Source organism: Zophobas morio, unplaced genomic scaffold (assembly GCF_036711695.1).
Source record: "Zophobas morio isolate AGI-343-1 ecotype UQ-CSIRO unplaced genomic scaffold, CSIRO_AGI_Zmor_V1 ptg000006l, whole genome shotgun sequence".
Lineage (NCBI taxonomy): Eukaryota > Metazoa > Arthropoda > Insecta > Coleoptera > Tenebrionidae > Zophobas > Zophobas morio.
The window spans coordinates 10,906,517-10,920,089 of record NW_026972111.1 but is presented as its reverse complement, the minus strand read 5'-3'; the positions used below and the strand labels follow the sequence as shown (position 1 = coordinate 10,920,089).

The 13,573-nt window shown below is 34.2% G+C and overlaps 1 protein-coding gene across 8 annotated transcripts in view; it reads right to left on the bottom strand.

The window, feature by feature from the left end:
• The window catches only part of Unc-104 (uncoordinated-104), a 44,449-nt gene extending 30,955 nt beyond the window's left edge, over positions 1–13,494 (bottom strand). For 6 of the 8 annotated variants that reach the window (XM_064048375.1, XM_064048377.1, XM_064048380.1 and 3 more), the window contains exons 1-5: positions 12,673–12,820; positions 2,737–2,860; positions 2,607–2,683; positions 1,880–2,560; positions 1,145–1,308 (exon numbers count right to left, since the gene is read on the bottom strand). In XM_064048375.1, coding sequence (XP_063904445.1) covers positions 1,145–1,308; positions 1,880–2,560; positions 2,607–2,683; positions 2,737–2,836 — 1,022 coding nt within the window. In that variant the 5' untranslated portion in view covers positions 2,837–2,860; positions 12,673–12,820. Of the gene's footprint in view, positions 1–1,144; positions 1,309–1,879; positions 2,561–2,606; positions 2,684–2,736; positions 2,861–12,672; positions 12,821–13,415 lie in introns of those variants that run through there. The other 2 variants (XM_064048376.1, XM_064048382.1) reach the window with 2 other exon arrangements.
• Positions 13,495–13,573: the final 79 nt, after the last annotated feature.

Here is a 13,573-nt window from a genome sequence, read left to right as displayed (position 1 = left end):
GATGTTTGGATCTGTTTGTTAAAAATGTAACCAAAGAAGTTTTTTAAAACAGGCAAGTAAAAGAAGCGGATGTTGGAACCAATTTAGAAAAGTAGAATTTCAGCCAAACCGAGTAAGGTTAACAATTACTGGTGGGTTCTAGATGAACAAACTAAGAATTTGTTTCCAAATATATCCTTAAAAGAACTTCCTCAAAGAACCTGGTCCAATTGCGAAAATGGTGTCAGAAGTGGGATTACGGAGGTAAATTAAAAAGACTTAAATACGTCAAATTAGAAAACCGTGGACACAAGAAGAACAGTCAAGAACAGAAACAGTTCTAAAGAACTTTGTTTGGAATAGAGAAGACGTAATGGAATTTAAATTTCAGTTCAGCGCTGGCAAAAAAAACATATTCTACAAAATTTAATTAAGATCGGAAAAAGATATATTTAACCTGAAAGTGTAAAACAAATCCCCAATATATGGAATAATGACATTAGCTGAGCTTAAAATGCAGTTGATGGGAACGATGTTCAACGCTAAAGACAGAATTATATGAAAACAAAATATAAACAAATTATTGCTTTTTCAACAAACACCTACAGCCACTCCCTAATGACACAAATTTTTATTTGATTTTAATTCTTCCAAGTTAAATATTTTTCTTTCTATCTTACTTATGTCTGATATGACAAAAAATACTAATCGATAAAATGAAAGTAGAGCACTTCGAAATATTAGTTTACACGTTCTAACCCAGTGGCAAAATGTTCTACGTTTACATGTATTTTTAATAGCGAAACAGAAAACAGAAGGGTGTGACTTGATATTTACTCAAATTTTAAGCTATTTACTATACACAAAGTTCTGACCATCATTCTAAAGACCGACTCTATTTTCGTTAACAGTCATCAATAATTTGTTGAATAAATTGTCGTAGACGCATTTTGTTGCTTATTTTTGTAACACCAAAGATAAGTGCTTACATGCGAGTTTTTTTAGTTAGGGTATACCTCGCTTATTTTGATAAGCTGACGTTTAGTTACTTGGAAGCATAATAAGCTTCAAATTTAAACTTCACAAATATCAGCTTATCAACCTAAACTCAAATCTGTACTTTTCCATGCAAACTTAACTAACCCCACTACAGAAAAAACAGTACCTGAGAGTGGAGAGAGTTTCGTCGTAGTTGATGTCAGCCGGAGAAATGGCGGCTATCATGGCCGTCTTGCTGTTGCCACCGAGATTCTCGCGAAGTAACCATGTCAACACCGAATCTCGGTACGGGATGAAGTCGGCTTTTTTTGATTTTTTGGTTTTGGAGGCCTGAAAATTCACATTAGGGTTGGCAATTGGGGGTTATAGGGAGTGACTTTCCAAACTTACCGACTACATTGAGGCAAAAGTTTGGGTAACACATAAGCATTAGTTTTATATATTGACTTTTGAGTAAATTGTAAAAGTCTGTTGAAGCGGAGTCAGTTCGGGGAATTATTGCAAGGATAATTAACAAAGTTTCAGCGAGGGAGCAAACAAATGATGGTTCTATTTGAATTGTACTGTTATTGATTTGTTATTGTCTAGTGGCAAGAAAAGACTTCCTCGTATTTGGTACACTTTGTCCTTCGGCTAGTGAGACAAATGAGACATAGTAAACGGATATTAAAAAGATGTTTTAAATGTACACGATTGTCGCTCTAAGAACGAGGAATTAAAGCTGACAATGAAAACAATCCTTCGATTGGTAGCAATGAATGTTGTGAAACATTTTTTAGGGTGACGCAAATTTAAAAATGCAAATAATATAGGGGTTCAAGAATTTCTATCGATGCGAACTATTTTGTGTAAACTTCCCACAACTGACTCGGCTTACTCGCAAACCTCTCCTTATACTTACAATTTCAGCCAGAGCTGATATGACTTTTCCCAACGTGGTCAGACTTTTGTTGATATTAGCGCCCTCTTTCAGCCTCGTCCCCTTGGCGCCCGTCGAATCGGCCCTCTCCGACCCGGCCAGATCCACCAAGGAGATCTTCGAGACCTTCTCCGTGCAAAGGGTCGTGGTCTGGTCGTATCTCTGCTGCGTGAAAAAAATCGTGAACACAGCATGCGACCTCGAACTAGTTTCGTTCATGTTGGTGGCAGCCACGGTCCTGGCCTTATTGCCCTCATCGATGAGGTCATGTATGTCCTCGTAGCTCGTCACAGCCAACTTGCTCAGGTCCTCCACGTACGGCCCCAGCAGCGGGTGTTCGCGCACCCTCAGATTCCCCTTGTTCTTGGGGTTAAGCAGGTCTCTGACCCGCTCGCAGTAGATCTCCATATAGCTGACCTCCACTGAATATTTAATGTCGGGATTGTTGTTGTTGCGTATCCTGTTGAATAGGTCCTTGCAGATTTGCGGGATGATGCCCTCCTGCCCCACCTCCTGCTTCCCCATCATGGTGTACGACTTGCCCGCCCCCGTCTGGCCGTACGCAAAAATGCACACGTTGTAGCCGTCGAAGGAGTGCTGGAGCATCTCCTCGCCGATATCCTTGTAAACCGTGAGTTGGGAGGAGAATTCAGGATCGTCTTCCTGAAACTACCTGCTCACAATACGTCGACGGAAAAAAGCTACTTACATCGTGCGACCAGTAGGAGTAGTCGAAATTGAAGCTTTTGAGAGCTTCTTTAGGGTCCGCTTTCGGGTTGATGATAGCTAAACAGAGCACGATCAACGGTTTGGTCTGACGTGACCGGAAGGGTACTTACTGGTGGTGTTGCCACCCATTTTTATTATACACTTGCATTCTCGCGCTATTTCTCGGTTGTTGAACGGCCGGACTCGCACGGCTACCTTCACCGACGACATGTTCGGATTTTTGTTTCCCTAAAACTGGAACGACGGCTGGAATTAAAAAGGGAACAAAGAAAGAAACGAACTATCGTTCCAAATAGATTCGGAACTTTATCGCCATGACCAACGACAACTCCACGCTAACTTTCGTGTCCTATTTGCATTCCACGACAAGGTTATTCTGCTCAAATGACGACCCGTATCACAATAATGCAACCCGAAATACACATATCACGAACGACCGCCCACGGAAAATGTAAACATAACTTCGTATTTGATATTCGAATCGTTTTAAAATTACTTATGTATGCCATCCAGTAAATAGAAGAACATTTATAAGAAAACAGAGAAACCAACGGGGTCGACAAAAACGGAACTTACAGTTATTTAATAACAAGAATAAAATTATTACATTACTAAGATAATATGAGAACATTTTTTAAAATTCTGTAAGGAATAGAATTTTTATCAAACAGGCAATAAGAAGAACTTGTCTGAATTCCAGAATTAAAAGCTATTTATTAGCGTTCAAAAGAATGCAATTAATTTTCAACAACAAAACTTGTAGACTCGAGTAGAAAGAAAAAAAAGTCTATGTACCTATTATATCGGGCGAACAACACAATTTGTAATCGACTTATCCTTGGAATTGACTCAATATGTCTTCTCTGAAACGATATATTTAACGCTGCGTCTTAAGAAACGGTTTTAGGAAATTAATTGTGTACATTAATTCTCATAAATGAGAACATAGAGCACCAAAAATCTACATATTTATGTTGACAGTCCCCTTCATCCTCAAAAAATTGGTGTTTGGGCTACAATTAGTCAACGACGAATAATAGGGCCTTTGTTCCTTGAAGTTAATCATGATAATAATAATCATGTGATTAATTGGCTCAATCAACGTAATCCTCAAGGTAATCCAATCGCTGCTAGATGTAAATATGAAATTTTCGCCAGATGTTATACCAGAACTTCAAGACGATAGATTATTTTCAACAAGACGGGACTACAGAGCATTCGGCTAGGACCACAATAACAAGATTAACAAGTCACGGGAATTTTTTGATAACCGGACCATTAATCGAAATACAGAGAATATCTGGTCCAAGACGTGTTGTGCAGTCTTTTATTTGTGGCCATATTTAAAAAGTAACATTTTTGGGAATTAAAGTTGGAAATAACTGAAAAAAATAACGGCAATAATGCAGAGATCTTCACGCATGTGATCGATGGAAATAAACAAAGAGCTCATCTACGCTTACAATAAAATTGACAACATTTTAAGCATTTAGTGTAATTTTATTTACATTTATTTAATAAAATTAATTAACCTTGTACCAATTTTTCTTATTATTTCACACCTATTTTATTAAAGAGTGTCCGCCATTTTTGTTTTTACATTTGTCATTTTTTGACATTTTTTTATCAGTGTGGTGTAATCACCGACATGCTAAATCCTCTCTAACAACGAATCGATTACAAATTATTATCCTCGCCGGATAGTTATGTATATAGGTTTCTTATTTCTTCGTAGATGTTTGCGTTTACACAAATAGTAATCTTAGCGATATGTAGTTTGTCTTCTTCAACATTTAAAACATATGTATTTAAAAGAAATACATGATTCAAAAAGTCAATGAAATATGCCCACTGTTCCAGATTTTATTTAACAAACAATATTTTTCTTATTTGTACAAAGCTAAAATGGAAACTATTTTCACTGTTCAATAGGGAGTCGTATCTGATGTTTTTTAATATGTATCACAATGTCCAAAGTCTTTTTAGTATCTGCCACGATAAGACTTATTTTGGCAAAAACTGTAAAAAATAAAATTGCAAAAGCGAAAATGTGGAAAATCGAAGAACTGAAGCACTGAAAAACTAAAAATCGAGAAATTAAAAATCGAAAAAAATTGTTTTTTATTTTTTTATGAAAGTTGCAGAGTTTAAACATTAAACAATTAAAACAAAATTAATCGTAAGATTAGAAAGAAGAAAAAACGAATCGGATCGAAAAATTAGAAATCGTAAAAATTGTAAAATCAAAAAATTATAGAATCATTAAAATTCGAAAAAAGTCGAAAACTGTAACACTGAAAGATCCAAAATTGAAAAATGAACTTGCTTTTTCTTTGATTTTGCAATTTTTTATATAACAGTTTTTCGTTTTTTCATTTTGTTCCATCTTCAGTTTTTCCATTTTTCAATGTTTCAGTTCTATAGTTTTTTCAAGTTTAATTTTTGCAATTTTCGACTTCCAAACCTTTCAAATTTTCGCTCCTTCGATTTTGCGTTTTGCAATTTTTCAATTTTGAAATTTCGACATTGCATGCGTTTCCTCCATTTCCTTGATTTTTTCAATGTTTCTTTTGATTTTATAATTTTTCGTTTATGCAATTTTTCAAATTTTCAATCTTCCATTTTTTAATTTCCTGACCACAATTTTTTAAATTAGTTTATCAATTTTTGGATTTCCAGTTACCCGATTTTCCGATTTCTTTATTTTTCAATATTTCGATTTTACAACATATATTTCGTTTTTTCGATTTCGCACTTTTTCGATTTTTAAGTTCCTCAATTTTTATTTTTCCCATTTTTCAATGTGTCGGTTGTTTCAGCTTGCTTTTCAATTTTTCAATTTCGACATTACAATTTTTCATTTTTCGATTTTCCAGTTTCTCAATTTTTAATTTTTCGATTTTTCAATTTTTCGTTTCCTCAATTTTGCAAGTTTTTGATTTTTATTTTTCATTTTCCCGTTTTTTAATTCAATCACAATTTTTCTTTTTTTTCATTGCCTTTATTTTTCGTTTATTCAATTTTTAAATTTTCTTAGATTTTTTAATTCCTCGCTTTTCCAATTATTAAAATTTGTTAATTTTGCAATTTTTGGATTACCAATCATTTATCTGTTTTTCTAATTTCTTCAATCTTCAATATTTCGATTTTACAATGAATATTAAGTTTCGTTTTTCGATTTTTAAGTTTCTCAATTTTTAATTCGATTTTATTTAATTTTTTTAGTTTATTCAATTTTTCAAAATTTTGATTTCCAATTTTTAGATTGTTTAAAATTTTCATTTTATACTTTTTCGTTTTTTCATTTTTATTTTCAAATTTTGCTTCTTTTCTTAATATACGTAGCCTTCTTTTCACAACAAGAAACTTAAAATATGTTTAAAATGGTAAATTTTTTAGGGAAGTATAAATTTTACAATTATGCTCCGCCCCTCGATCTGACAACGAATGAAAACTTACATGTGTTTTACAGCATGCAAAATACGAAAATGCAAGTGGCCTGGTTCCGCCTGTCATATGGCATCTACTTACTGTTTTCAAAAAGGCACTGTCAATAAAACCAACACCCTTAAAGTATCTGGATTATCATGAAGATGATAAAAAACTAATCACAATTTGTTTATCCGTTTACTGCAAAAACTGATAACATAATCTCAAAATATTGATAACTTTAATTAAATTTTGCTATTTATCTCAGAAAAACGTCTTAGAAATTTTAGTAATAATATTATATTGATTTTGAGATGACAGACAATTAATAGTAAAGTTCACCCTCCTTGTGTAAACAAAACAATTTTTTTCCGTTCACTTTCATATTTTCTCGAAATATCATGACCTCTAGAGCACGAAAAAATTGGTCTCTCGTTTCCGGTTGTCTGTCTATCTGTCTGTATCCATTTTTATTAGACACGGAATCTCCGAAACTACTGGGCCAATTGTTGTCAAATTTTGCACATATGTTAGAAATATCGTGGTTAAATACTAACCAAAATTTGGCTAATTATCCCCACCAACAATTTGATGACGTCATATCCAAAATTTATAATTAAAAGTTTTTTAATTATATAAAATAAGACACTCTTGTACTTGCGGTGTGTGAAACCGTGTCGAATTTTCACCCTAAACATCCATAATTTTTAGAAAAAATTTAAAACTAAATAGAATATGTAATTGCAATATAACTTTCTTTGGCCCCGCCTTATTTTCTCAGAGGATATGTCATTTGCCAAAATAAGACTTACTGGCAAGTACTACTCTCTGAGGAAATGAAGGGTGGGTGGGCGCGGCTAGTACTTGGTAACATAAGTCTTGTTTTGGCAAATGACACACCCTCTAAGAAAGTACAGGGTGGGTGGGCAGGGTTAGTACTTCCTAAGATAAGACTTATTTCGGAAAATGACATATCCTCTGGGAAAATAGAGGGCGGGTGGGCGGTACTAGTACTTTTTAAGATAAAACTGATTTTGCCCCTATTAACCTTTTAAAAACTTGTGAAATTTAAAGGTGTTAAATTGCAAATTTACATAGTAACGAGTTAAATTCCTAAATCTACCCGAAATGTGCAAAACATGATGCAAAAAAATGAATGAATGTGTCAATTTATTTTATTGATTAAATCAGGAACGGTTCACTCCATTTTATATTATCATGAAAATTGTTATGGTAATGGGTGTTTCTGGATTCAGATGTTAATGAACCCGATACAAAGACACATATTAATTGAACTTTCACAATTACTGATCAACCCAATGAATAAGTTTTTTTTCTGAATATTTTTCGAAAATATATATCTACAGTTAAGACCCATGGAAACAAACTCGTCCATTTTTCTACTCAGTTCGTCAAGGAAAATGTGTAAATTACTTGTGGGCATAAACTATAGGACACCTACAACCTCAAAAAGTTGCCGAATATTTAAAACTCCAAGATCCAAAATCTTACACAGGACATGCTTTCAGAAGGATGTCAGCGACTTCGCTGGCTATAGGACTATATAGAAATATATGTAGCCCTATATAAAATCAATAGAAAAGTTCAGAAGACAAAACCAAACTTATTATATTAAGGATCATAGACAACAGACCAGTATGTGACTTCATTTGCTATTAAAAAATATCGAAGATGGCAACAAGAGGTAGTAGATAACCAAGTATATTTTTGCGTATTCCTCAACTTGTCATTAAACTTAGCTCTCACTACAGACGAATAAAGAAAATATTGTTCGTTAAAGATAATATACAGCACCCGATACTATTACCATTTTTTTTTCTACTCATTATCTCATTAATATAAAAATGTGATTGCCATGGTTGAAATTTCACTTCAACCACAGGAGTGAAAATGCTCGGGTTACTACTGTTTGAGATTGGTGACATTTAGTAATTGTAACTGTCCACAAAAAACAAAAATGAGTGACAACGAAGCGAAAGACGTTCCACCAAAAATTGGCAAACTTAAAAAGCCATCAACACTATGGGCTCAATATTCGATGAAATTGTTGAGTTACAATTATTGTTTTTAAAAAATAAAAAAAAAGAATACGCTACGTTTATGTTATGTTTCCAAATTTCGTAGAAATAATAGTATATGCAACTCGTGACTGAAATTTTAACGGCTCGAGTTTCTATTTTCCACTCGCTAGCGCTCGTGAAAAAATCACTCTCACGCTTGAAATATTTTTTCAGCCGCTTATCTCATAATGTACTAATATTCTACCTTCAGAGAAATTAAAAATTAAAGTTAATCATATTTCCGACGCCACTTATTTAATCATTAGATAAATTCGATTGCACAAAACGAAGATAAGCTAATTTTACCTAATTTTACCCAGTGTTAATTAATTATAATTTAATAATTATTTTCTTATCATTTTATGAACCACTCAAATATCATGAGTTTTTAAATTTCAAACAACCATTGGGACTATTTGATGTTTGCAACTGAATAAACCGAAGCTGACTTTTAGTGTACTTTATTTAAACACCAAAACTTAAACAAAATCATGTTATAGATCTTGTTATTTATCAATGACATTCTGTATTATAAATATATATTTTTACGGTTTAACACATCGAAGGTCGTCAAATGCAATGATGCAAAGCAAACAAATTGTGCATATGTAATACGCTAACTGCATAGCAACAGCATACTGATAATGCACCTGATAATGTGAGAAAAATCAATCTCACTCTTACACAGAGTGATTCACTAATATCGGATTTATGCAACCCAAAATACCTTCCCACAGGATACTTCACGAATTATTCATCGAAATGAATTAACTGATTAGTGAGCCTTCAAATAACTACTATGATCTAAAATGTTTACAAACGAAGAAAAAAACGGGCATGATGATGTCTCTCAAAATTGGATAACTCTAATATTAAAAAATTATTCATACGAAAAACCAACTCAATTTTTTGCTGAAACTACATTATTTACTGGAAAAAAGGAGCAATCAAAACAATGTGGACATACGAAAAAACAAACCACAAGATTTTTATTTTAAATAGTATACAATCGTGTTTGATTCATGTTCGTGATAATAAAAACAACTTATTACATGATCCCTCCAAAAGAACAAAGTTCACCTGCTTTTACCAGATGGGTATCAGTTTATTTTAAATTCATTTGAGGAAAACTCCTGAACTATCGAACTACTGAAAACAAAAACTTTGGAAAGTTGCTTCTATTCAGTTAACTTAAGTCGCTGGTGATACACTTAATTACATTAGTTCATTTTTTAGGAAGAGTGACGCATAATAATTTTATTTTTACGAGAACAGCTGTAGGGGTATAAAATACCGACACGGGCAAAGAAAGAACTTACAACCGACTTTGAAACATTTACCTAATGTAACTATGACTGTTGCAACAACCAAACAACTATCAACCGTATCGTGTGAATCTGGTGTTTGGTAATATTTGTGACGTCAATGTCATTGGTGTAAAGCGGGGTGCCACCATAGTCATTTTAGCAGACCCTCAAACAATACCTTTTATCTGCATCCGTTGTATTTGTGCCATGAAATGTATGCTTCACATTAAAAAGAGTAGGGATGATAAGGGACAACTTTAAATTCCAATTCTTGGTTTATTTTTGACAAGCTTTTTTTTTAATTTGGTATGCATGTTAGCATGTTACAAACTTTATCATAATTTTAGCGTTACCGTAAACAACGTTCCTCCATATACCCGTCAAATATAACAGTATTACACAATCAAAACTTTAATAATTTCAACTTTTCTTGTTCCGCTGAGAATTTGTGTGTTTGTGATTTTATGTGTGCCAACACTGCCTACTTACATTACCAACTTTAACGCACCAAGAGTGAACACAAAAACCGCATTTGAAAAATCTGGACGACATGTAGACAGACATCCAATGTTACACACAAGAAAAAAAATTCAAATATATATGTATATAGAAACTGCAGTTTTATCACCATTTTAACAAAATTAACATTTATGTAACATTGTGCATTTTTGTTTTATTAATTGTTACTGTACATGTGTAGTTGAAAGATAAAGAGATAAAAAATAATAATAAATGTATGCACTTATGTTAACTTGAAAACTATACCATTGTAAATTTAGATAACTACCTACAATACTGATACTGGTACTCTAGCTACTATATGAAACATGAGTTCGCTTTAAGCTGTAACTTTTATCATATAAACTAACCGTAACTTTCCACTACTTTAAAACAAATGGTCTTCATTTAATAAGTAATTTCGGAAGAAAATATCCTGTTTTTTCATCCAGTGACCCAAAACCTGGAACCAACAAATAAAGCAATTTCCAAGAAATTGAGGCCGCGATTCTAGTAAAAATTTCATTCATCGATCGCATCTGAGCTAAAAATGTCAAAAGGAGACGTCTGGAACATTTTACATAATGAACTGGGCACAAGGAGGATGTCAGCAAGATGCCAAAATCTGATCGCTATAGAGGCAGATCCTGACCTTTGTACAATTGTCACTGGTGACGAGACTTGAATACATCAGCGAGACTGATATAATCAGAGTCACTGCGTGAATCCATAAGGGGTCACCACCCTCAATAAACATCTGACTCAGACTTGAGCTGGAAATTTTTAAAAGACTAGCCAAAAGAGTGTAAATACTAAGAAGGTATAAAAATCTAATAGAATTTTATGTCTTTTGTTTTAGAACCAGATAAGTAAATTAGGAATTCTCTTCAGATAATTTTTAAAAATTTCTTAACTATAATTTCGAATACATAGTGATAAACGATTTAGCTATATAGACAACCATAAAAGGTTATAACTTGAACATGGATCTATTAAACCCTGAAAAAAGATTAAATTACTAAAAGAAAAGCCAGGAAGGAAATGAAAATCATCCTCATATGAATAAAACCATAAATCTTCGATCTAACAGATGGAAAGTAAGTCTAGCACAAACAAAATTGATTGCTTTCATTCAAAATATCTGATTTTCATATTTAAATAATCGATCTCCTTTGATCTGCCTTATCTCCGAACTATCACATGCATCAGCAAATGCTACAACTATTTTAATATTCAAATACTTGATTGATTTCTTTTGTTCACTTTTGTTTAGTCATAATTATATTAGTAAGGTATCTGGGCTAAAAGAAGAAATTGATGCGCGATAATCAATGACTTTGGTTAACATTACGGGTCAATGCAGTCCAAAATCCTCTGCATGCGGTAGATGACGTCAGAATTATCATTTCCTAGCAATAAGAAAAAAGCATACAATCTTCATTTTACTGGAGCACTACGTGCCAGACGAAACGTCTAGAAAAGTAGAAAGAAACAATAAATGGAAAATTTCGCTCGAAATAAAGACTAAGCAAGAATTGTCATTTTACAAAACCCATTTAATTCCCCATCTGAAAAGGATCCAGTTTGGATCCACCGCATCCACAAAAGCAATATAGCGACATATTAGTCATAAATGTCACAAGTGCAGTCATTAAACTGAAAGAAAAAAAACTACCTACTTGGAAGTTTTCTTTTATGGCCAATAGGACCTTGTAACAAAGCACGCATACCTACCAAAACAATCTAATAAATTCAAAAGCCTATGCCCCAACCTACTTTCGCGTGGCAGATAAATGATAATGAAAATTCTGGCAATCGTTGAAGAAATGCCCACAACTGATAAAAGAAATGGGAAACCGGGACATCTGTTGAAGTAAGCCGATATCGAGGCTGAACATATGAAAACGTAAAGGGGAAGAAAGCAATATATCACAAATTGAAATTGACTATCCCTGCCGAATATTCCAAGACCCTACACAAAAAATAATCTTTCTATCAAACACTTCCACCATCAAGTTAAATAATACAACGCAAAATTTAGCTTTGCATCAAAAATTAACGACCCCAGAGCAAAATATGGTTTCTTAGTAATACCAACGAATAATATATGAGAATTTACGGTGGAAGAAACCAACAAGAACGAGCAGGTAGCACATTGGGTAAACGTGTCCCGAGGGATTGCCTGGCAATTTAGCGATATTTATGGGATCGCAGAGAACCTGCCTTGTGTTCTTAAGCCGAGCCGAACTAAACCCTTTAAAAAACAACAACCACCCCCTAATTGCCCGTAATTGAAGCGAGTGCAAAATTAATACCCCTAACAACGCAATTACATCCTACTGGCGCCACTTGCGTCACGCAATTCCGGTCCAGTCTGACCTTAGGCATTCGTTTTCGAAAAAAAGCCGACAATCCAGTATCGAGAGCTTTCGGATGCCATGACGTTGATTGAACAATATTTGTCGGCACCCACGCAGGGCTAAAATTATCCGATTTCATAGCAATCGAAAGGAATATCAATTATTATCGCACTACCTGGACGATGAACAATACCTTGATTTTTTCTTATTGATCGCTCTAAAGGTTACCACACACTATCCGATTACAGCCCCGACGGAACACGGGGTGAAAAATCAAACACATCTAAAAGAAAAAACTAAACACGCCCTAGGTATGGCGAAAAATGTATTATTTCAACAAAGGATTTGCAAAAAAGAACACGAACACATACCGAGTGCTTCCGGATGATAGTTCTTGAGATGTGGCAGTTAGTTTCCAGTCGACAACACGGTTTCAACATCTTTACTCTTCATATCGTTGCCGAAATTGAACAACACCACCGACACTCTAAGAATCTGTGACGTCTCGGAAAGTCCACAAGAGTTCTGGCGGATGCGCAAAACGAACACGTGACGCAAATCAATACGGGACTTCGCCAATGACCGCGCAAAAATCAATATGTTTATTCAAAAATGAGAAAAAAAGAGACAACGTTGAGCAAAAGGAACTCATCAAAAATCCCAAAACTGGATTTGAATTTCGCGCGAAATTATATCGCATATCTCACGTATCTAAACTATTTATAATTTCAGTGGACATAAGCGATTCGGGTGGGAATCGCGTGGTTTATCTCGAATTTAATTAAGTTTCGGCGAAGGATGCCGGATGATTCACTGTCATGCGGGATTCCAAACAAAATCAATGATCATGACCTACAAGCCTGCAGACATCTGTCATTCGATAATTTCCACGCGAATCGTTCACGAATTATCTACAACAACTATCTCATTACGTTACTAATTTATCCATATCTCGAAAGCATTTTTTTTATGTGGTAATAAAATTTTTTGCGTCCGGCACTGTCTTTTCAGGGTGATTCGCAAAATAGGTGGTACCAACATGACGAAAAACATTTTGACTCAAGAAAAAGAGTTAGATCGGACCTCATCGTGCATTATTTAACAAAAAACTTACCTTATTGTCTTTATTTACGATTTTTCTTGCAGAAACAAACACTACATGACATTTGTTAAGAAAATCGATTGGACATGCGCAGTGCTGCCAACCGTGATTTGGTCTGGACCGTACTCAACAAATTTCGCATTGGTGCCTAGGTCGATCAATGCGCTTTG